General features: G+C 48.4%; 3 protein-coding genes across 6 annotated transcripts; 2 read left to right on the top strand and 1 right to left on the bottom strand.

Moving 5' to 3' along the window:
* The first annotated feature begins 241 nt into the window (after nt 1–241).
* On the top strand, nt 242–6,838 carry LOC119139226 (tyrosine-protein kinase Yes-like). 3 transcript variants are annotated; one of them, XR_005101329.1, is made up of 13 exons: nt 242–638; nt 2,787–3,096; nt 3,178–3,277; nt 3,360–3,458; nt 3,555–3,658; nt 3,729–3,878; nt 3,952–4,107; nt 4,204–4,383; nt 4,863–4,939; nt 5,030–5,183; nt 5,361–5,492; nt 6,051–6,318; nt 6,376–6,838. XR_005101329.1 is itself a non-coding variant. In XM_037279735.1 (12 exons), the coding sequence occupies exons 2-12, from the start codon at nt 2,802–2,804 to the stop codon at nt 6,257–6,259; spliced, it is 1,656 nt and encodes a 551-aa protein (XP_037135630.1). In that variant the 5' UTR covers nt 242–638; nt 2,790–2,801; the 3' UTR covers nt 6,260–6,838. The 3 variants fall into 3 exon arrangements, 2 of the variants coding, with proteins under 2 accessions (XP_037135630.1, XP_037135629.1); XM_037279735.1 differs by having other exon boundaries at nt 2,790–3,096; nt 6,051–6,838; XM_037279734.1 differs by having other exon boundaries at nt 6,051–6,838.
* Nucleotides 6,839–7,036: 198 nt separating this feature from the next.
* tyms (thymidylate synthetase) lies at nt 7,037–9,350 on the bottom strand. The gene is made up of 6 exons (XM_037279736.1): nt 9,036–9,350; nt 8,876–8,949; nt 8,373–8,547; nt 8,051–8,152; nt 7,679–7,926; nt 7,037–7,601 (listed from the first exon to the last, which is right to left on the bottom strand). The coding sequence occupies exons 1-6, from the start codon at nt 9,241–9,243 to the stop codon at nt 7,464–7,466; spliced, it is 945 nt and encodes a 314-aa protein (XP_037135631.1). The 5' UTR covers nt 9,244–9,350; the 3' UTR covers nt 7,037–7,463.
* A 1,199-nt stretch (nt 9,351–10,549) lies between these two features.
* On the top strand, nt 10,550–21,292 carry LOC119139311 (collectin-12-like). Of its 2 annotated transcripts, XM_037279877.1 has the most exons (10): nt 10,550–10,835; nt 11,433–11,483; nt 16,784–16,906; nt 18,329–18,415; nt 18,491–19,534; nt 19,600–20,073; nt 20,137–20,273; nt 20,365–20,474; nt 20,586–20,734; nt 20,805–21,292. In XM_037279877.1, the coding sequence occupies exons 1-10, from the start codon at nt 10,829–10,831 to the stop codon at nt 20,816–20,818; spliced, it is 2,196 nt and encodes a 731-aa protein (XP_037135772.1). In that variant the 5' UTR covers nt 10,550–10,828; the 3' UTR covers nt 20,819–21,292. The 2 variants fall into 2 exon arrangements, with proteins under 2 accessions (XP_037135772.1, XP_037135771.1); XM_037279876.1 differs by having other exon boundaries at nt 19,600–20,273.
* Nucleotides 21,293–21,317: the final 25 nt, after the last annotated feature.

Below are 21,317 nucleotides of genomic sequence, written 5' to 3'. Positions count from 1 at the left end.
AACGACTCATTCAGTGTCAATAGATTGAAAATAAATAAATCTCGTGGAAGCGACGATTTGAGAAGTGCAATTTTAGCAGCGATGCTATTTATAGAGAATCGCCGGCGCTGGTGGCTTCGCTCTTTTCTGACAGTTGTACTAGCACGGAATCTCCATTTGAGGTCGCTGAAGCTCCACTTATGTCAACCAGCGTCCTTTAATCGTTGAGACCCCCTCCCTCCGTTTCTCTTTTGGATGCGTGTGAGCTCCTTCTGTTTCATTGTGCACGTTGTGTCCTCAAGCTGCAGCAGAGCAGAGCGGAGCGGAGCGGCAGCAGCGGAGCAGGCCCGGCCACAAATCTCGGCTCCGCTCGCCCTTCGAGGCCTGTGTCAGTCGGGACATGCTGCCGCCGCGCCGCGCGCGAGCGTCCGCGTCCAAAAGGAACGCGAGCACCAGCTGACGGGGAGCTGACTGGAGCATGCTGCACCCCATCAGCACATTGGTTTCTACTTAACGGTGCACGCATGCACGCGCGATGAGGGCGGATCGCTTCCGCTTGGAATAGCTCTTTTTTCCCCCCCTTTCTTTTTTCTTTTTCCATTTGTGTAACTGTCAGACAAGAAGAAAGGCGGCGAAAAGAAGACTCAAAAGGAAGGAAGGTAAGGACAAATGCAAAGTGGTCTTTGTCACGTGGGTGGGCCTGGCATCAACAAAGAAGTCATCAGTATGCAGCAAACGTGACAAAAGTATTGGGACACGCACACCCATTCCAGGCAATGCTACGCTCTGGATGGGGTACACAAACTGTGGCTCGGGGCCCCAAAATTGGGTTATTTGTCATTTATTTATTTATTTTGGGTCGCCAATTTTTGAGTGCTTTGTTCAAGTCAAGCAATATTTGAAGCTCCAACTGGGTGCCATATACATATATATTATTATTATATTCATTCAAGCTTATGAGAGCAATAGCACTTTTTCACCAAAGCCACCGAGATGGAAATGAATGAAGTGAGGACCTGCAGGCTATCAAAATTGAAAGTGTCAATTAGGCTTTTACTTTTACACGAATAGCCAAATTCATGCTACTTATTCAGCCTGAGTAGAAAGTGAGCACATTTTAAACTGGCACGCATCCAAGTTAGCCTTAATACAATTTAACATCAAAATATAGGAAGGCGCTCTTCCGTACAATTTAATTTGTGTTTGATTACACGTAGGCCTCCTTTCTGGTCAACTCCTCACCTTCCTTGGCTATTGTGTCTTTTGGGGCACGTTTGTATGCGAAGCAGAATAGTAGGTCGAGTTCCCTCGGGCTAACGGGATGTTGTTCCTAATGAAAATGCGTTCCAATAATTAGAGCGAGGCGGGTTTTTCTTGCCGTCCCACGGCTAGCAGCGCTCTTTGACGGAATCGACTGGATTTTTAAATGAAAGATCCTCCGGGGGAGCACATATTGATATTTTGATATGGATGCGCTAATTTGACTTGCATGGGAACCCTCACTTCAGTTAGTCTCAATCGCAATGTAGGAATTTGGCATTCTTTAGTGTTAAAAGTAATTTTCCTTAGGGAGGCGGAGCTTTAAATGTTGTGGTTTTTGAGTCCAACTGGTGGGTTGCCCCATAAAATGGGTCATCAGATTGAAACTCATTGTGTCATGATGAATGAGCTCAGTTTTTTCTTCTTCTTTTTTATGATCCTCTTAAAGCAAATCCTCTATTCTGGTAATCTTCCTTCTCGTTCCATCTGCTGAAGTTGGCACGTTTTTTGCCAACCGACCAACAACCCAACCTACTGTTAAGATTAAAGATTAAGATTAAAGTCCCAATGATCGTCACACACACACCTGGGTGTGGTGAAATTTGTCCTCTGCATTTAACCCATCCCCGTGTGATTTTAATCCATCCCCTGGGGGAGAGGGGAGCAGTGAGCAGCAGCGGTGCCGCGCTCGGGAATCAGTTGGTGATCTAACCCCCCAATTCCAACCCTTAATGCTGAGTGCCAAGCAGGGAGGCAATGGGTCCCATTTTTATAGTCTTTGGTATGACCCGGCCGGGGTTTGAACCCACAACCTTCCAGTCTCAGGGCGGACACTCTACCACTAGGCCACTGAGCTGTTGCCCCTAAAACAAGTCACAATCGTGACAATCGTTTTTTTTTTTGCTGATTTCGATGTTTACTTTTGCAGTAGAGCTGCGAGAACCCTGTGAACTCCCCCTGGCGCTCCTCCCCGAAGTCACCACTTGGCAAATTGATCTCAGAACCAAAATACGAGCACGCCAATTAACCCTCCGTGTCGTGGCTTGCTAATCGATCCGAGCTACACCCACCCCCCCCTTCTAGGCCTTCTTTACAAGCGTGTCAGAGAAGAATGCCGCTAATGCCGGAAGGAGGACCGAAAACCGCGCTGATGTTTTCAATCTGGCGGTGCGGTCGGGCACGAGGCCTTTGGCGACCACAGCAAAAAAACACACTGCAACTGTTCACAGCGACATCAGCCATCTTCAGTTTGATATTGAATGCAGAGCCTCCGTCGAGTCATGTCATTTTCCAAACCGTCCTAAGTTGGGTAGAAAAAGAAACTGAAGCGTAATTGAGAGCATTACGCAGCCCAGTGGCGAGCGGGACTGGTCCAAAGCGGATTTATGGCGCATATGTCCCAGTTGCCACATGGCTTACGGTTTTAGTGACAACAACAGTGATTTGGGAGATAATGTCGGGACACGCACGACATGACGTTTGATTTTAGGACACGATGTGTTACGAAGGCTGCGTTTTAATCCGATGAGCTGTTGCGTCTGTCACAGCAGGGCGCCGCCGCCATGGGCTGCGTCAAGAGCAAAGAGGACAAAGGCCCCGCCAGCAAGTACGGCGCGGACAACACTTTGCTGTCCGACCCCAACGTTGCCGCGGCGACGCCCCACGTGGGCCACTACGGGCCTGATCCCACCCAGCTACAACCCGGTCTAGCACCCTCCGCCTCCTCCTGTTCCGGAGCCACCAACTTCAACTCTGCCTTCACGCCCTTCGGGGTGTCTTCGGCCGGCATGACCCCTTTCGGGGGGGCGTCGGCCTTCACCGGCCCTGTGTCCAACTCCTTCACAGGTTCTGTCCCAAGTAAGTCAAAACATCAAGCACACTGGTGCCTTGACAAGAAACGATTCAGGCTGTGTGTCTCGATACTTTTGCGCGTTGAAGGCGGCGTGACCTTCTTCGTGGCGCTGTACGACTACGAAGCTAGAACATCGGACGACCTGTCGTTCAAGAAAGGCGATCGCTTCCAGATCATCAACAATACGTACGCTCGTGTCCCCCGTAACAAGCGTGCGGCCTCACCAAGCAAAGCGTAGCGCTTGATTGGCGGCCCGTTGCCTCCGCAGGGAAGGAGACTGGTGGGAAGCTCGCTCCATCACCAGCGGCAAAAATGGTTACATCCCTAGCAACTACGTGGCCCCCGCAGACTCCATACAGGCGGAAGAGTAAGTCAGCTGTGTCAACGGCTAGCATCCGCTAGCAACTAGCTCATCTCTTCATCACCAGGATTAAATAGCTTATCGACTTGTCTGTCTGCCCAGGTGGTATTTTGGTAAAATGGGCCGGAAAGATGCGGAGAGGTTGCTGCTGAATCCAGGGAACCATCGAGGGACGTTCCTGGCGCGAGAAAGTGAAACCACCAAAGGTGACGACATGGTCGTCCACTTCCTGCTTTCGTTTCACGTTAATCGTATCCCGACGGTCTTGCTGTCCAGGTGCTTTTTCGCTCTCCATCCGCGACTGGGACGAAAGCAGAGGCGACAATGTGAAGCACTACAAGATCCGCAAGCTGGACAGCGGCGGCTACTATATCACCACGCGAGCACAGTTTGACACTTTACAGAAGCTGGTCAAACACTACTCGGGTAGGCCACCACGTGCTAGCACCACAAACGTAGGGAGACGTGTCAAGAAACGTTTTCCCGTCCGATATGGCAGAGCACGCCGACGGCCTCTGCCACAAGCTGACCAGCGTTTGCCCCACCGTGAAACCTCAGACGCAAGGTCTCGCCAAGGACGCCTGGGAGATCCCGCGAGAGTCCCTTAGATTGGAGCTCAAGCTGGGCCAGGGCTGCTTTGGAGAAGTCTGGATGGGTACGTTGGAACGCAAACTTAAACCGAGCGCTGCACCGATGATGGCACGTTAGCGAGCGCTAACCATTAACGGCCGTTGTCGCCCGTCACCGCCAGGCACGTGGAACGGCACCACCAAAGTGGCCATCAAGACGCTGAAGCCGGGCACCATGTCGCCCGAGGCCTTCCTGCAGGAGGCTCAGATCATGAAGAAGCTGCGGCACGACAAACTGGTGCCGCTCTACGCCGTCGTCTCCGAGGAGCCCATCTACATAGTCACAGAGTACATGGTCAAAGGTACGTGCGCACGCACGCACGTTGAGGAGGGGGCTTCTCCTTTCCCAGTCGGGAGCTAAACTGATATCCCGTGAGAGCGTATAGCGCACGATTGCGTTTCCTGTGCTCTATTTTTAAACGCATCAAGCCCGAGCCTGCCACGTTCAAGAAGTCAACCCTCCCACTCTGCTTGTCTTTTCTTTTCTTTTTCCCAGCAATGTCCCAGGGAAAAATATTCACGGACATTTAAATTCAGTTTGCTTAGAAAAATAGGACCTGGCGGGGTTTTTGCTTGGGACCTTGAAGGGTTTACGTGCATTTGGTGACATGACACTGTTCTCCTCTGCTGCAAATTGGGAGAGACAATAAAACGAGCTTCAGTGACTATGACATGCTAATAAGAGCCCCGCATAGCGGTGGCACATTTGTATGCATTCACTGGTCGCCCTTGCAGCCATTTTAGGAATAAATTTGATTTTTTTATTTTATTTATTTAACAGGCAGCTTACTGGACTTCCTCAAAGAAGGTGACGGAAAGTTCCTGAAGCTTCCCCTGCTGGTGGACATGGCCGCACAGGTGACATCACGTTGTAGTTTAGTTGATCTTTGATTTGATAACTTCACAATGGCTCACTCACGATTTACTTGCTTATTAAATTTTTCTAAGATTGCCGATGGCATGGCGTTCATCGAGAGGATGAACTATATCCACCGAGACCTGCGGGCCGCCAACATCCTGGTGGGCGACAACCTGGTGTGCAAGATTGCAGACTTTGGTCTGGCCAGGTTAATCGAGGACAACGAGTACACGGCGAGGCAAGGTGAGGGGGAAAATATGCCACCACCAATCAACATTTCGTGTCAAGCTCTTCTAATATGGAATGAAAACTCCACTATGGCATTTGGAGGAAATTGAAATGGCCCAATAGAGTTAAGGTTCCAGAATAGGACACTTGGGCGCCCTCCAGTGGAGCTAATGTCAATCACGTCCCATGCAGGAGCCAAATTCCCCATCAAGTGGACGGCACCGGAGGCGGCGCTGTACGGACGCTTCACCATCAAGTCGGATGTGTGGTCTTTCGGCATCTTGATCACCGAGCTTGTCACTAAAGGCAGAGTGCCCTACCCGGGTGAGAACCCCTCCCATTGGATAGTTCATGAAATTAATTTGTGCTTTGACTCTGATAAATAGTCACTGATGGATTTTCACATTTGAAATACAGTACAAAAACATTTGGACATTTTTATGGTTGAAATTACTGCATCATGTGTTAAAAGTTATATAAATGTGTTGGTTCATTTTTGTATATTTAATCTACAGCTATGCATCAGTTAATCGCTGTAACCCAACGACTGGGACACAAAGAGTGCAGCAAAACATGTAGAGAGACAATATAACAGTACTCACATTCATGCGACGTCTCCTCTGCAAAGAATGACTGATATTAGTGACGCACTGAGGAGCTGAAAGGAGTGGAGAGAGCTTAGATGGCTAAGGCGGGCAAACCTGAAAGACCAGCATAATGGCATTCAGTTGTTGGCGTGTGCCAAAAACTATTAATTTTAAATGCATTTGAAGTCATTGCTGTAAGTTTCCATGAAGTGCAAACAATTTGTTTTTGTTGTTGCAAACCGAAAGATGTTTTTCTCACCTCACCAATCGGGTGATGGGCTGGCTTTCCCTGCAGGTATGGTGAACCGCGAAGTCCTGGAGCAGGTGGAGCGCGGCTACCGCATGCCATGCCCGCAGGGCTGCCCCGAGTCGCTGCACGACATGATGAAGCTGTGCTGGAAGGAGGAGGCCGACGAGCGGCCCACCTTTGAGTACATCCAGTCTTTCCTCGAGGACTACTTCACTGCCACGGAGCCCCAGTACCAGCCCGGGGAGAACCTATAGTATGGATCACCACGGGGGGGAGGGGGGTACTGTTAAGTTGGGCATCAAGTTGCATAATACCCTCAGCAATCTCGCTGCAGCCCGTAGCTGCAAATTTGAGATTCGGCTCGATTTGTTGCCATGTTTGACAAGGTAGGCGGATAAATTATGCATTGGAAGCATCAATTATGAATAAAGCTGGAATGGAGAGTCCCGCCGGGGACGGACGGCCTTCTGTCCTAGCATGTTGTCCATACTAGGTGGTTGCTTGCTTTCAGAATAACTACGCATTCAAAGGCCTTTCAAAGTCAGACGTGCTCACAATGGCAACTTTTTCATTGAATTGTATCTTGTTGCTTATTAAAAAAAAAAAAAAAATGCTGCACATTCTGACTAAACCTCTTCAACATATGATTGAACCTTGCAGCTATCTGCAGTACGTGTACGTCAAGACAAGCAAGATACATGAACTTGTTTATGTAGCCATCGTGGGAATAACCTTATTAAGCTTCGAGATACTTTTTTTCATGTAAGCTAACTGCAAATGATCAAAGGGGAAAACTCACCATGGGAATTTGTACAATAAAGGAATGAGTTGGACTTGGTTTGCTTCACACTGCCCCCTAGAGGAGAAGGAACACATCTACGGATTACTGCAGCACGTCAGCTAAAATTGGTAGGTATCGTTTCCAATCTTCATCATTTTGCTTTCAGAAGCCGTTTCTATTATTTTGACACAAATCACACATTGCTTGCCATTTATAGATGCTAGACAATAATAAAAAAAAACACGTATGCAAATCAAAGCCCACCGCACATTTTATTTAAATAACATTTTCAATACGATACAATACAACCCACTTTTAAACATGAGTACAAAGGAAGGTTAGCTTATCTGCTTATTTTTTTAAACACGGCTTGAAAAGCGCAACATTATGGTTTGCCGAATGACTTGAGTTTAGTCGCCAAAATAACCGGAACCACATAAAATTCCCTTACATGATTTGACAGCCAGGCTATCTTAAGGGCAGCCACTTTCAAGCACTTACATATCACCTACATTCTTACCCTTGAACAAAAAAAGAATAATATTCCAACAACTTACTGAGTAGGAGGAGGAGTCTTCTTCAGTTCTGTCTGCATGACTGTCTCCTTTGCAACATGTACTTTATGAGGTGTTTATGAGCCTTTTTTTGACAATTTCTGACTAAAAAAGCAACAGGTCTCACACAGCCATATCCATCTTAATGGCCGGGTGCGGGTTGTAGTCCACGATCTCAAAGTCGTCGGCGCGGAAATCGTCAACGCGCTCCACTTTTCGCAGGATCTTCAGTTTGGGGAAGGGGCGGATCTCCCTCTGCAGCTGCCAATCAAGCGAGAGCAATGTTAATGAGAATCCAGGCAGGCTAGAGACTGATTGGGTGGCTTTCCGAAGGCTACCTGCACTTTCAACGGCTCCACGTGGTTGACATAGATGTGGGCGTCGCCCAACGTGTGGACAAAGTCGCCGGGCTGGAGGCGCGTGATGTGCGCGATCATGTACGTGAGGAGGGCGTAGCTAGCGATGTTGAAGGGCACGCCCAGGCCCATGTCCCCCGAGCGCTGGTACAGCTGACAAGACAGCTCGCCATCGCACACGTAGAACTGGCACAGGGCGTGGCAGGGCGGCAGCGCCATCAGTGGCAAGTCTGACACGTCACACAATCAAAAGGATACGAAGAAAAAGTTGAGCACGGTGAACAAAATTTGTGATTTGTGGATAAAAACAAAATCTACAGCATGCAAGTGTGTACTTGGTGAGTTTGTCTGCACCTTTAGCGTTCCACGCGCACATGATGATACGTCTGTCCTCTGGATTACTCTTAATGGTGTCGATGACCTTCTGTAGCTGGTCCACGCCTTGCCCTGTGTAATCTGAGGCACAAAAAAGACAAAATTAAGCCCACGCAAGGTCTGTTGAGTCACTACAAAGTCTCATTAAAACTATTATTTAAACAGACACGAGGCCATCAGCATCTGGATGTCTCCCCCCTAAAAATTAAATAGATATTTATAATTTCAACTGCTACCACCACCACTGAAGGAAACACTCATGGGAGGCTCTAAAGAATTTAAAAAGTTACGGGAGCGGTACCGGCGTGCATGTTTGTGTACTCGGCGCCGAAGTGGCGCCACTGGAAGCCGTAGACGGGGCCCAGGTCGCCCTCCTCGCGCTCAGTGAAGCCACACTTGTCCAGGAAGCTACGCGAGCCGTTGGCGTCCCAAATCTTCACGCCTTTCTCCGACAGCTCCTTGGAATTCGTCGACCCCTGGCGACACAAATCATGGAACATCCCACCGTTGATAATGAGATATTGACACAATCACACCAGCATCCTGTCAATCATTGCACCCCCCCCCCCCCAAAAACCAAATCATAACATTTATCTTGAAATGGGTATCATTGAAATGCAACTTTGAGATGATAATTAAATGTTTTGTTTGTGGTGTGGTTGTACAGGGAGGATTTAAACTATTAATACAGACAACGTTAAAATTACTCAACCAAATATACTGTCATATAAAAAAAAAAAATTCTAATGAAATGGCCATGTCTGCCTTAAACAAACAATAGTTTACTTCCTCTCGTAGACCCACCTTGATAAACCAAAGCAACTCTTCAAGGATTCCTTTCCAAAATACTTTTTTGGTTGTCAGCAAAGGAAATTGATCTATAAAGCGAAACAGGGGGGCAAGTTAGCAACAAAAACAGCAATGGGTTGAAAAAGAAGCTTGTGTTCGAACGAGCCTTACTTACCGCGGAGGCTGTACCGAGCCTGGGCGCCGAACACAGAGATGACGCCGGTACCGGTTCGGTCTCCCTTCTTGCGGCCATGCTCCAGGATGAACTCCACTTGGTTCAGATAGCCCCGTTCGTCGCAAAGTAAACCCGGTAAGCTCTTCTTCTCTTCCTGTGGGTTATTTCCACTGGGTTCCCCGCTTGGTTGGTCCATCGCGGAGGGCATTTTGCTTACGAATGGAAGAAAGTCGAATAAAAATGTAAAACTATCACTTGTGTTCTTGAATATGTCGCTGCAGAACTTCCCTCCTCATATGCAAATCTCGGGTACCAGCCAATCGCAGAGCGAGAAGTAGTTCCTTGTTTGGGGTGAAGTCTCGCGAGAAGACAAAATGGCGCTTGCCATAAATATCCGGTTGAACTTTATTTAAACTAAACAGTTACACTTGAAAAACTCTGAGATTCCGCGTTTTTATTCTAACATCATGCAGTCATAAGAGAGAATTTTAACTTTCAATTTTAACTTTTATCAGCTGTAATTTTAGTGAATCATCTTCGTTTTAAGTTTTCAAAGGCACTTAGTCTACAAGCTCCAAAGCTGCCACAAGATGTCGCTGTTTCGCAAGTCTAGTCTCTTCATTTGGTAGTGTTTGATCAAATGAAAACACTGCTGTGTGTAGATGACATGTGGATTTTTGTTTTGTTTGAGTGCTTGTTTCTTACAACGTATTCTTACAACTGCACGCAGAGGCTTCTCTAGCACGTGCAAGGACTCAAAGGCGTCATATGGTAATATGCAAGTGCATTCAAAGTCTCATAAAAGCCTACATAAAAAGTGTAGACAACACACTAAACAATTCACACAACTGTAAAAGCAAGCCAATGGAAAATCAAATGTGTAAAACCACAGGAAGTGTGCAGGAAAATGTCGCTCGATCCGTGTTTAGTGAAGCCTTTTAAGAAATTAACTGTAATGAGCACCAGATTTTGAGGGAGCATGGCGACGCGATTGCCATCACCGCCTGGTAACCTAATCTCATCTCCGGCTGATTTGGAGCAGTGTCCCCCCCAGGGGTGCGGGGGCAGGAAGGAGTTGAAAGCACCTGGTGGGAGAGTGATGCTCTGGAATGGGTCAACTCAGCCTGCAGGAGGTGGGCAAACGTTTGCGCTCGAGGAATATTTTTCATTTTTGAAACGAACAGATGGGCCAGCTCATTCGTGGATGAATAGAAAAATCAAAAGTAATTAAAATATGAGGAGACAAATGTTTAATATTCCATATTTTAAAAATATTTTAAAAATAATTAGAAAATGCATGTATGTGCATGAAAAACAAAACATACGTTCATGTTTTCTAATGTTAAAATTTAACTTTCACAAACATATACACGTTTAAACCCATTTTCAACAATATATCTGCCTTTCATAGCTTTTGACGAACTAATAAATGTCAAACACCGAATTTCCGTTTTGGACTTTAATTTTGAAAAGAACACCGGAAGTTGTAACGCCTCGCTTGACTTCTCCTCGCAGTCAAGAGACAGCGAGAGGAGACAGAACCAGAAACATCCCATCAGTGCCGCAGAAGTCGAAAGCATCAGAACGATGGGATTTCAACGACAAGTGTAGATGGCTATTACCTCTTTGGTTTGATTTTATTATTACTGTTATTATCATTTTAAGGAATAGTCGTTCGTAAACTTGGGAAACTTTTACTTTTGTTCCACTCTGTACCTGATGCTGAGATGCGCATGAAGTGACGGACAGCGATCCTCGTGTCTTCTTCTGTCCCAGCGAGCTATCAAAACGCAATGAAAGGTAATATTTCCCTTCATCGTGATCATCGTCATTATGTGGCATCAGTCTATTTACGGTACATTTGCATTTCGACTTTTTAGGCACTTATTTGGGTAAATTTTTATTTCTATTATGTGCAATACATTTCACTGAGGTCTGTAGACTTTTTCCGTGTATTTACGGGCAGCGTTAATTTTCCAAATGTGCGAAATGTTACAGTGATTTACTGTGATTTTAACTCAAAACTTTTGAGTGATTAGTTATTGGTGTCTGAAAAAATGCACGCTAGCATTGTTAGCACCTTTTCTGCAATAGTGCCACAAAGTGATGCATTCTTGACATCACTACGAGTTTCATAGTAAAGTGACTCTCCCTCCCTCACCAAGACATCTCATCAGTCCCTTCCCCATGAGACCCCCCCCCCCCCCCCCCCCCCCCCATTCACCCACACACAAACCATCTGTTTACCATTAAACCATAATGTTCTAATCCTGGTCTTGGGTTCCAGCACACACATAGAGATTTTTACAATCTTAAAAGATTGTTTGTCATCACAATGTATCATGTAAACATTTCAGTTTCAGACAATTTATGTGACGTGTTTCTGATGTCTTGCAGACGATTTTGCAGACGAGGAGGAAGTACAGTCTTTTGGATACAAGCGCTTTGGTGAGGAAACTTCTCCGGGCCACATTTTCTGCACCGATACACGCAATATGTATTTTCTGATCCACAACTTCTCACCAGGATGCTCCGTTGCAATGTTTGGAGCAAGGTCAAATATTCTTGTCATTCACACAATTGGGGTTCACGCTTCGGCGGCGTTACGTCTTTTGGGGGAGGTTGTCAGAGCCAGAGGAGCCCTCAAACGCTTTTCAAACGCATTCCCTGTCATCCGAGTCAGCCGAGGAGGAGCATCCTGTTTGTTTTTGCCAACCACAGTCGGAGCCGCGGCTTAGATTAGAAAGCCATGAGGTGCGCGGGGGAAGTCTTTTATTCTGACAAACTCTGGACAGGATTGTTTTGCTTTGCTGTTGTTCCTCCACCTCCGCAATTTTCAGCCTCCGAGATCTACGATTAGGTCGGCGACCGCGCTAGGTTCTCATTCTCTATCTTACCCAAACATCATGCAGAAGGTATGCGCACATGAGGTAGATTTACGCAAATGCACAGAAAGACATTTGTATGACTTGCATGCCAGATGAAACACACACACACACACACACACACACACACACACACACACACACACACACACACACACGCACACACTGTACGTGCACTGAGTGAAATCATCTGGCAGGCCTGGACGGCTGCCATGGTACTCAAGGTCCAAATGTGTTTGTTATTCTCTGCAGGGGGCGTCGTTGAGGTAAAACGAACGCTCTCCACCTGACTGAGCCTTTTCATATACGTCGCACGCTCAACCTGCTCAGCCATTTGGAAATGAAAATGTTAACACACCACTCACTGCAACTGCGTGGAAGAAGAGGGCTTCTTATTAAGCCACGCCCACTTAGACGATCAATCAACATTTTCTGTCGTACTAAGAAATAATAAATACAGTAATCCCTCGTTTATCGCGGTTCCAAAAACCACCCGCGATAAGTGAAATCCGTGAAGTACGGTCACCAACAAGAAGTACTGGGCAGGCTAACGAGTTAGCGGAAAGATGCTAATTCGCGATCGTGCTAACGCGCGAAAACGGACTTCTAAAGGAACGTAAACGAACATTTGGAGCAATACTACATTGTCCTAAAGGTTAGACACATGTTTCCTCAATTTAGAAGTTTTATTTTGATTTTTAAATGTTTTTTTTAATTTGGAAAAAAAATCCGCGATGTAGTGAAGCCGCGATAAATGAAACGCGAAGTAGCGAGGGATTACTGTACAAAATAAAATAGAAACAATATATAATAAGAGTATTACTCAACAGCAAACATTGATGCTACGAAGCCCATCGGGTTCTATAGCACGGATATTCGCACGTCAAAAATCATTTTATTCTTGCCGACCCCTAAAACGCAACAACTCGTCCATCCAAACATTCTGTCGTGTTGTTCCCATCACTCAGCAGCATGATGAGTTTAACACAGGCGATCATGTGATGCTCAGCCGTGTTTGATGGCGTGCCAGGAATTTGGGATTCTCTCTGCAGTGGTTTTGTGGTTGTCTTTTCTAACATACAGTGTTTTGTTGTGGTCTTCTTTAGTTCTGCCTCGCGGTTGTTTATACATTTGAACGCTTTAACTCGTTCACTGTCAGACTTTCCCGTTGCCGTACTCGCCGGACAGCGGAAAAAAAAAAAAAAAACAGAAACGAGAGAGCAGAAACAAATCCTGTTCAACGTCAGCCGCATGTCTCGTATGTCATATTTGGGTGTGAATGTGTGTAAACAAAAAATGAGATGATGTACAGCCCGGCGGCGGGGAGGCGAGACGGGAAGCCGACGAGGCGATATTTCATCCCGGGGAGACGGGAAGGGAGTCAAGTGGGGGAAGCTGGAAGAGATGCAGCCGCTGTCGGAGGAAGTGGAGCCATCAGCTCCAGGCTGACAAGATTAGAGATTGGACGTTAAAAGAGTCAGCTGGAGCGAGACACCCGGGAAGGAAGAAACAGGAAGAAACCTGAGATAAAACCGTAGTCTGTCAGTCGGCAAAGAAGGCAAAAACCAGATGAGTCAATTGTTTCCCGTGTGGCCTTCCTCTTCTTTCATATTTTCTTTTGCGACTGATGAAAAGCAGCACTCACGAGCTCTCCCGACCCACCGGGCCTCCGTCTCTGCGACTCGCATTGTAACGACCTCGCTGTCCTTGACGTGACCCGCATGCAGATGTCAGGGGAGCCGTTGTTTTTTTTTTTTTTTTATCCCTTCCAGGGTCTGACTCATCGATCTGGTACAGCGGGAAACAATCCGAGGCACCTGTGTTCTTTTAGCGTCTCCTATGGAAATGCGATAAAAGTGTTGGCAAGCTAGGACTCGTACTCGGTGCCTCACCTGACGTAATGGCTTTATATTTGCGAGCACTAAAATGGCTTCCCAGCAGCAGAACACACAGACGCACTTTAACAATGGATTTGGGGATTCGTTTTCATTTTACTACAAAAATTGCCAGGCCAAAATCAACGCTGGTTTGGAAGCTGAAAAGTTCTGTCCTGAGTGTTCTGGTGTGGGTTCATCCGACATGCTCGTGCTCTTCAAGGTGGCGCCGCACAGTTCCAGCTCGCCTGCCGTGGTTCCGATCGGGAAGGCCCCGCCCCCTCGTTGACTCCCAGACCGCAGACATGCCAGGCCACCCAGAAGGCACCCACGATGCCTCTTAACTTTTCCATCGTCGCCCGGCCGGTCGCTCGTGTTGCTTTTGGAAGCTTGGCCATGTCATTGAAGGTTCCGCGCTGGGTCCGAGTTGTCGTCGGTGAGACATCCGTAATGATGCCACCGTCTGCTCTAAACACTTTGGCCGGTCTTTTCTGCTACTCCACACGGCCGTGAATTCTCACTTATCATTTGACCTCATCTTCTTGTCTTGAGTGGACGACAAGAGCCGAATATAAACTTTTTCGCTCGGTCACATCCGAGTTACTCAACTCTGCGTGATTCTTTTATGACTTCCTGGATTCCGCAGCAGGAGAGGAACTGTAGCTTGGCATGTTTACATTCGCTTGGAAGAACATGAAAAATCGAGATGAGTCAGCTATTTGAACTCCGTATCTTGAATAGAAAATTGTTCCATGCTGGACTCTGTTTTTGGACACGGAGGTAGCTTGCGTTTAGCATTTCGAAGGCCGAGAGAAACGGGTAGGTTTTTTTTTTTTCTTTAATGTAAAGTCCCTTGGTGATTCAAGAAGCTGAACTTGATCAGAAGAACAAAATGTTTCCATCAGCCAAGCCATGCCGCGAATTTGGCTTTTTCCTGGGGAGGAGGTCGTCCTTTATTATCCCAGCTGCTCATCAGAGCGACCATGTTATTTATTTGATTCCATCTTAGCGACATGAAGCTGTTTATTTGACTTTGAAGCACTTGCCTCGGCTTTGGCTGCATCGGGACATTTTTCACTTTTTTTCGATTGGGACCGTTGCCTTCGAGATGGTCTAAGTTGCCTTTTGGACCACAAAGATGTTTTCCAGGCTTTTGTACCTCAAAGTTAAAGAGTGGAAGCCGCGAGAAGAACAGCAGCTTTTGAATTATGTTGTTTTTAGTCGATTAAATCATCCCGAGTCGGCTTTTTATGCTGACCTCGTTTTGCCGGTATCGCATTGCGTTCTGTGTTGTCGTTTTCTAGATGCTAATGAGGCGCTTTTCAGCCAGTAGGCCACACACACACACACACACACACGCACACACACGAGCCTCGGAGTGTTTCAACTGCTATGTTTTGCTTTGTAACCGAAGCCCGAGTCACTCGGCGGGCCCCCCAAATCCCCTCCGCTTCCCGATCCCAACTCCGCTGTTGATGTAGTTTTTTGGAAAGTCGACTTGTTTGTCTTTCGAAATCTTTGCAGAGCCCAGCGAGGCCTCCTGGCTTGAGGGAGGTGGCGGACTGAAAATGGAGCGAGGGAGTGTTGGATGCTGCTGGGATGCTTACTAACTTTTTATTGATTGATATTTTTTTGTGGCATTTTGTGTCAACATTCTGCTGCTCTAACTGCATTTTTTGACACAGCTTGTCCAAAAGACCTTGTACTCGTCTTCCTCGTTCCTTAACTGGATGATGTCACAATCTTGGCGAATCTCGTCTTGATGACTGTAACAGGCTTCAACAGCTCATCCATCACAGTGTTCTATTTCTTACCTTCCAGAGATTTAAAAAAATATATAAAAATCGGCGTTCTCTGGCAGTCGTTTTTTTGACGCTCACTCGCAACCGCAAGCCCACTTGATGCAAGCGTTTGGTTTCCATCAAGCTTCATAAAAACGAAGCCACACTTTTTTTTTTTTTTACTAAGACCCCAGAGCCCTCCCATGAACTTGGAGGAATTTGGACCCTAATTCCACGTTTCCTCTCATTGCGTCATTGGCAGGTAGAAAGAAATGATCAACTCCATTCAGCAAGTTCTGACCAGAGCGTCAGAACTGAGAAGCAAAAATGCAAACCACTAGTCCACCAGTTTGGGAATCCCGGTTGTGGCCAATTCTACATACGTGGAAGCTGTCTTTATTTGGAGTTTGTTTTTGGAGCGAGGCCACCCTGCGAGGTCACCGAAAGTCAACCGTGCGAGTCGATGCGCGCACACACAAAACTGACATGCCATTGTGAGGCAGCGCAGGCAGAAAACCAAAATGTGTATGAGTCATCATGGGGGCCTCACAAACTTGCCAAATGTTGCGCAATCCCCCCACGTTGAGGTCTGAGGTTGCATAAAGTCGGACTGGACGTTTACTCGCTAATTCAATTACTTTTCATTGTCATGCTGGCCTTAATTCATTGATTTGTCCTTTACGACTCGATCCGGCTCCTGCATGTCTGTTGAGGGCGTTATAAGGGAGGCCCGGCGCTTGTGACCTCATCGCTTTTATTACCGCGGAAACCCTGACAGCTATTGCCGGTAAATAAACGTTTGAAATGAATAAATTGCTCCTCCTGCGCTTAAAGGTGAAGCAGGAAGTTAAGACTCGTGGTCGCCCCCTAGCGGTGCAACTCCTTGGCCCTGAAACCCCGCCAACATTTTTTGAAATCTTTTTACTGGCGCTGCACACGGGGGGAAAAAAACAGCATTTGTGTAAACAGCTTTGCGGGGGAGGAGTTTGTTTTGGTGTCCCCTTGCCCCTTCGCCGCCCGGGAGGGGGGGGGGGGGCAAAGGGGAACCGTTTCATGTAGACCCCAGGCCCTCGTATGTCCAGATGTGGGAGTCGTGCTCATGACACAAAGCTCGTGGCTGCTTTTGGGCTTTGCTTGTCTTTGTGTAAAAGCACAATGTAATGAATTGCATTCCCCCCCCCCCCCTTCCCCTGCCCCTCCCCCGACAGCCATCCAGGAGGGCACCCAGTGCACCAAGTGTAAGAAGGAATGGGCACTGAAGACCTCCATAGCCTTGCTCTACGTGCTGTGCACCCTCCTCACCGTGGCCGTCGCCGTTCTCGGATATAAAGGTAAGATCCAGAATGTTTCACTTGAAATTGGATCGCCGTTTTTTAAAGAAGAATTCTTGTCCATCGCTGGCGATGTTTCTTGAGCTTCGTTGAAAGACAGTGAAACAGCGGTGGGGAAACTTATCGCTGTGCGGTAAAAAGTCAAGCTGGAGTCAGCAGTCTTGGCCCGGTACAAAGGGAACAAAAGCCAACCTTCCAAAAGCTTCCTAATAAACACATTTCATTTGCTTCGGTACCAGGAAGAGAAGTTAAAGCGGATCGAGCACGCCTGCCTTGTGTCCTTTGAATCCACCAAATTGTTGCGAGGCCGGGTTTGACCTTTCAGGGAACTGGACTCTGAATGCCCCGACCATAATTGTCATAAACATTACCATATGCATCTGCCCCGCCCCTTGTATGTTTTTTTTCAGATGGTGAAGTTAGGTTAATATGTTCAGGGGGTTATCTTTACGTCTCCGTGTCACCCTCACGCTCTCTGCTGCACGCTTTCATGCCGAGCTAATCCATCCCAGATGGGCCGTGAGCGAAGGCAGTGCAACTCGGGCCAATTTGGGTTTTTACTGGCACCGGAGCAAAACCGTCAAGGGAACCTCGGCTCGGCCGACGCGAGTCCGGATGCTCGCGTAGCAAGATCCACCATGCTTCTCGCTAGGTGACCTCTCTCTGACCGGATTGACACAAGCAAAGGCTAAATAAGGTCAGCCTGCCTTGTGGCCCAATCGGTTCTGGTTCGGAAATGAAAGTGGCAGAGGGGTCAGGTTTTTACCTCGTTTCACCTTTTGATTTGAGGAATTGTTTTTTTGGTGGGATCCCATCAGCCGCAACGGTAGAGAGAAGCTAAGCTAACTAGCCGGATTTCCCAGGCTAATCTCCTGTCTGGTCCTGTTTGGCAAGCGCCCATCTCCCGTCATCAGAGCAAAGAGACCCAAAGTGGTCCCCGGTTTTAAGAGCACGGCCTCCCGGCGAGGTTGGCGCTGGCAGCGGGCTGCCTCGTTGCAATCCCAGACGCATTCCAGAGGAAATGAACGCCCGTGTCGCCTGTGGGGGCGTGAAAAGGCCTCCCCCTGGCTTGTCTTTGATCCCCTGCCCCCCTTGTTTACTAAAGACTCCTCCTGGCAGGTCACCTCCTGTCTTGGGGAAAGGTCCTCCATCCTCCGTCTCTGTCACCGACCCCCCCCCAGGCCATCTTTGTATCTCTTTACAAAAGTAAACCTCATTAAACCTGATGTTATTTACTTTGCTTGACTTAATCCTGGGACTTGGACTAATCACTTGCACCGTTATTGCATGTCTACGAGAAATGCGCAGAGATTTGCTCCAAAGTTGCTTGGGTCTCCGCTGATCCTTTTTCATAACTGATGTCTCGACGAAAGTACACCGAGGCCCCGGCCGCGCTCACCTTTGACTTGTCTTTTGGGGCAGTGGTGCAAAGAGTGGACAGCGTTTCGGAAGGCATCGCCAATTATGGCGGGAAGATTATTGCCGTGGAAACTGACTTGAAAAAGCTCGGTAAGTGCTAATCATCAGTGTGTATCGTAAAGATTTTGCAAGGAGGCAAATTTCTGATAGAAGAACCCTCTTCAGATGATCAGAGTGGAGAAAAGTCGGAGAACGCCACTACGGCGATCCATGCCTTCAAGAGTAAGGTGTCGGCGCTCCAGAGGCAGCTGTCGGCCATGGAGGAGCATCTCCACAGCGACCAGTTCAAACTGAGCCAGCTGCAAAACTTGGGCTCAGTAATCCAGAGCAGCCAGGCCTCCGTGCGGGCTCTGCTGGACGGCAACGAGGCCGCCCTGCGCTTCGTCAACGGCACCCTGCACTCCTACAGCGGCGTCCTCGGGGGTCTGCGTGATGACACGGGCCGGCTGCAGAGGGAGCTCCAACGGCAAGCCAAGCTCCAGAACCAGGTCTTGCTGACCATCGGCGGGCTGAACCTGACGCAGGCGCAGCAGCGCGGCCTCATCGAGGCTCTGCACCGCTCCGTGGATGACACCGGGCAGAACGTCCAGAAAGTCCGCAGCGACTTTCAAAGTCTGGAGCAGACCGCCAGACAGACGCTCAGCGACACCGAGTGGCTTCGGGTTAAAGTGTACAACCTGCAGGTTCTGGCAACGAACGCCTCGGTGCTGTCCAAAGCCAACAACGACAGCTTGGAGGAGGTGGCGTCCCAGCTGGCCTCGGTGTCTGGCCAACTGCAGAACACCAGCAGCTTGGCCGACGTCCATGACCAGTCCCTGAAGCAGATCCTGGACCAGCATAGGGACTTCAGCAATCTCACCTCATCCAAGTTGGAGCGTTTGGAGGTGCGGCTGGACCAATCGGAGGAGGGTCTGGACCGCGTGACGGGCAACGTCAGTTTCACCACGCAGCTCCTGGGCGCCATCAACCTCAACCTCAACGCCCTGCGCAGGTGCTCCGAGACGGTCGCTCGCCACTCGGACTTACTCGTCGGCCTCAACGGCAGCGTGGTCGACATGAGGGTGGATGCGGCCGGACTGCGATCCCAGCAGGAGGACCTGGCGGCACGCTTGGATAAAGAGGTCACCAGCCTCTCTATCATCATGGAGGAGATGAAGCTGGTGGACACCAAGCACTCCCAACTGATCACTAACTTCACCATACTACAAGGTACGATCGGCTCCAGCCAAACTGGGACTTGATGTTCCTTTCCTAAGACTGCATTTCTTTTTCAGGTCCTCCTGGTCCCAAAGGGCCACGAGGGGACAAAGGACCTCCAGGACCAATTGGTCAATCAGGCCAGAAGGGTGAGAAAGGGGACAAAGGTGTCGCTGGGTTACGAGGGACAAGAGGAGAGCAAGGTATTCCGGGCCCGCCGGGTCTTCCGGGCATAAGGGGCATTCCGGGCGTCCCAGGCAACCCAGGGTCCAAGGGCCCCAGGGGATCCGGTGGACGGGCTGGACCTTCTGGAGGTAAAGGCGAGCCGGGCACCGCTGGCCTGCCCGGTAGAGACGGCCAGCCTGGTCCTCAGGGGGCGCAGGGGCCCCCGGGCATCCGGGGTCCGATAGGCCCCGCTGGAGAACAGGGGCCCAGGGGACTCCAAGGACCAGTGGGGCCTGCGGGGCCACCTGGACCACCGGGAGTTTCCATCCCCGTAAGCCCAGTGTCGCTCCAAGATGAGGCGCTCGCTCCGGCAGCAGGGGCCTCAGGTATGACCGCAGTCAGCATCTGCGACTGTCAACGATGCGAAGATATGATTGATTGTTCTTCAGGTTGTCCACCCGAGTGGCTTCACTACAGGCACAAGTGCTACACATTCTCCAAATACTTGCACAGCTTCGATGACGCAATGACCGCTTGCCAACGAAGCTCGGCGTCGTTGGTGATTATCCACGACGCGGATGAACAGGTGAGCTCCGTTCAGTCTTGGAAAAAAAAGAGCATTGTTCAAAGAAAACAAATAAAAAAAATAGTAAAATATATATTTGTCTTGTCTTCAGGAATGGCTGCAGAAGCAGACGAGCGGCAAGGGCTACTTCTGGATCGGCCTGACGGATCGGGCGGAGGAGAACGTGTGGCGCTGGCTGGACGGGAGCCACCCGGCTTTCACGTCAGTACTCGAGGATTTCACTTCTGGACAGAACGGAACCCAGCAATGGACGCAGCTCGACTGTCTCTGACCGCAGTGTGTTTGCGTTTTGATGTTGTGCGCCCCCTGCAGGAAGTGGAAGCCCGGTCAGCCCGACAACTGGGGCCACGGCCACGAGAGCGGTGAGAACTGCGCCGGCCTCACTCACAACGGCCTGTGGAACGATTTCTCCTGTGAAGACCTCATTAGCTACATTTGCCAGAAGCCACACACGGATACACGTACGGCCACCAATTCCTCTTGACAAATGTGGCTTTTATTTTTCTTATTAATATTATTTTTGTGTTTCAGCGGTGATCTCGTAGCAGCGAAGGCAGGACAGGTGAGGGCGGCAGCTAGGCCGGACACCACGCAGGTTCTGGTCCACACAAAAAAGGGACGCCTTGAGTGCAATACAGCAGCAGCCAAAGGAAGGACAATATTTTTTTTTTTTATATACTGTATAGTTTTTACAAATCTACCACGAGTTTGAGCTACATTTTACTGAATATCTGAATGTTTATTTCACTATGCAAACATTTTTTTCTTTTTTTTGGAAGAGATTAAAAGGTAAATCTGTTACCTTCAACTCAAGTGCTATCTACAGTGGGACACTTTTTGCCAGGCTGCCTTTTAAAGACACACAGTGACCTCGAGTGGACGAAAATAAGAACTGCACCTGACGTGCATTTGTTGGTACAGTGTACTAAAACTACAAAAATTCTTCTGTATTCCAACAATCTTTTTAAATACCGATATCCTTGTCAAAATGTGACACTTTTCACGTCATTAAAAAAAAAGCATACATTTATCTTTCCTAAGATT

Source organism: Syngnathus acus, chromosome 20 (genome assembly GCF_901709675.1).
Source record: "Syngnathus acus chromosome 20, fSynAcu1.2, whole genome shotgun sequence".
NCBI classification, from domain to species: Eukaryota; Metazoa; Chordata; class Actinopteri; order Syngnathiformes; family Syngnathidae; genus Syngnathus; species Syngnathus acus.
This window is presented reverse-complemented; position numbering and strand designations above follow the sequence as displayed.

What these genes read in the sequence shown, in the direction of transcription:
- LOC119139226 (XM_037279735.1), top strand. Translation starts at nt 2,802, where the DNA reads ATGGGCTGCGTCAAGAGCAAAGAGGACAAAGGCCCCGCCAGCAAGTAC. An exon ending in TTCCAGATCATCAACAATAC is followed by an intron (nt 3,278 to 3,359) that starts GTACGCTCGTGT and finishes TTGCCTCCGCAG; the next exon opens with GGAAGGAGACTGGTGGGAAG. An exon ending in CTTTGGAGAAGTCTGGATGG is followed by an intron (nt 4,108 to 4,203) that starts GTACGTTGGAAC and finishes CGTCACCGCCAG; the next exon opens with GCACGTGGAACGGCACCACC.
- tyms (XM_037279736.1), bottom strand. Translation starts at nt 9,243, where the DNA reads ATGCCCTCCGCGATGGACCAACCAAGCGGGGAACCCAGTGGAAATAAC. An exon ending in AGTTGCTTTGGTTTATCAAG is followed by an intron (nt 8,548 to 8,875) that starts GTGGGTCTACGA and finishes TTGTGTCGCCAG; the next exon opens with GGGTCGACGAATTCCAAGGA. An exon ending in TGGAGCCGTTGAAAGTGCAG is followed by an intron (nt 7,602 to 7,678) that starts GTAGCCTTCGGA and finishes CTTGATTGGCAG; the next exon opens with CTGCAGAGGGAGATCCGCCC.
- LOC119139311 (XM_037279876.1), top strand. An exon ending in CGCCGTTCTCGGATATAAAG is followed by an intron (nt 16,907 to 18,328) that starts GTAAGATCCAGA and finishes CTTTTGGGGCAG; the next exon opens with TGGTGCAAAGAGTGGACAGC. An exon ending in TAACTTCACCATACTACAAG is followed by an intron (nt 19,535 to 19,599) that starts GTACGATCGGCT and finishes TTTCTTTTTCAG; the next exon opens with GTCCTCCTGGTCCCAAAGGG.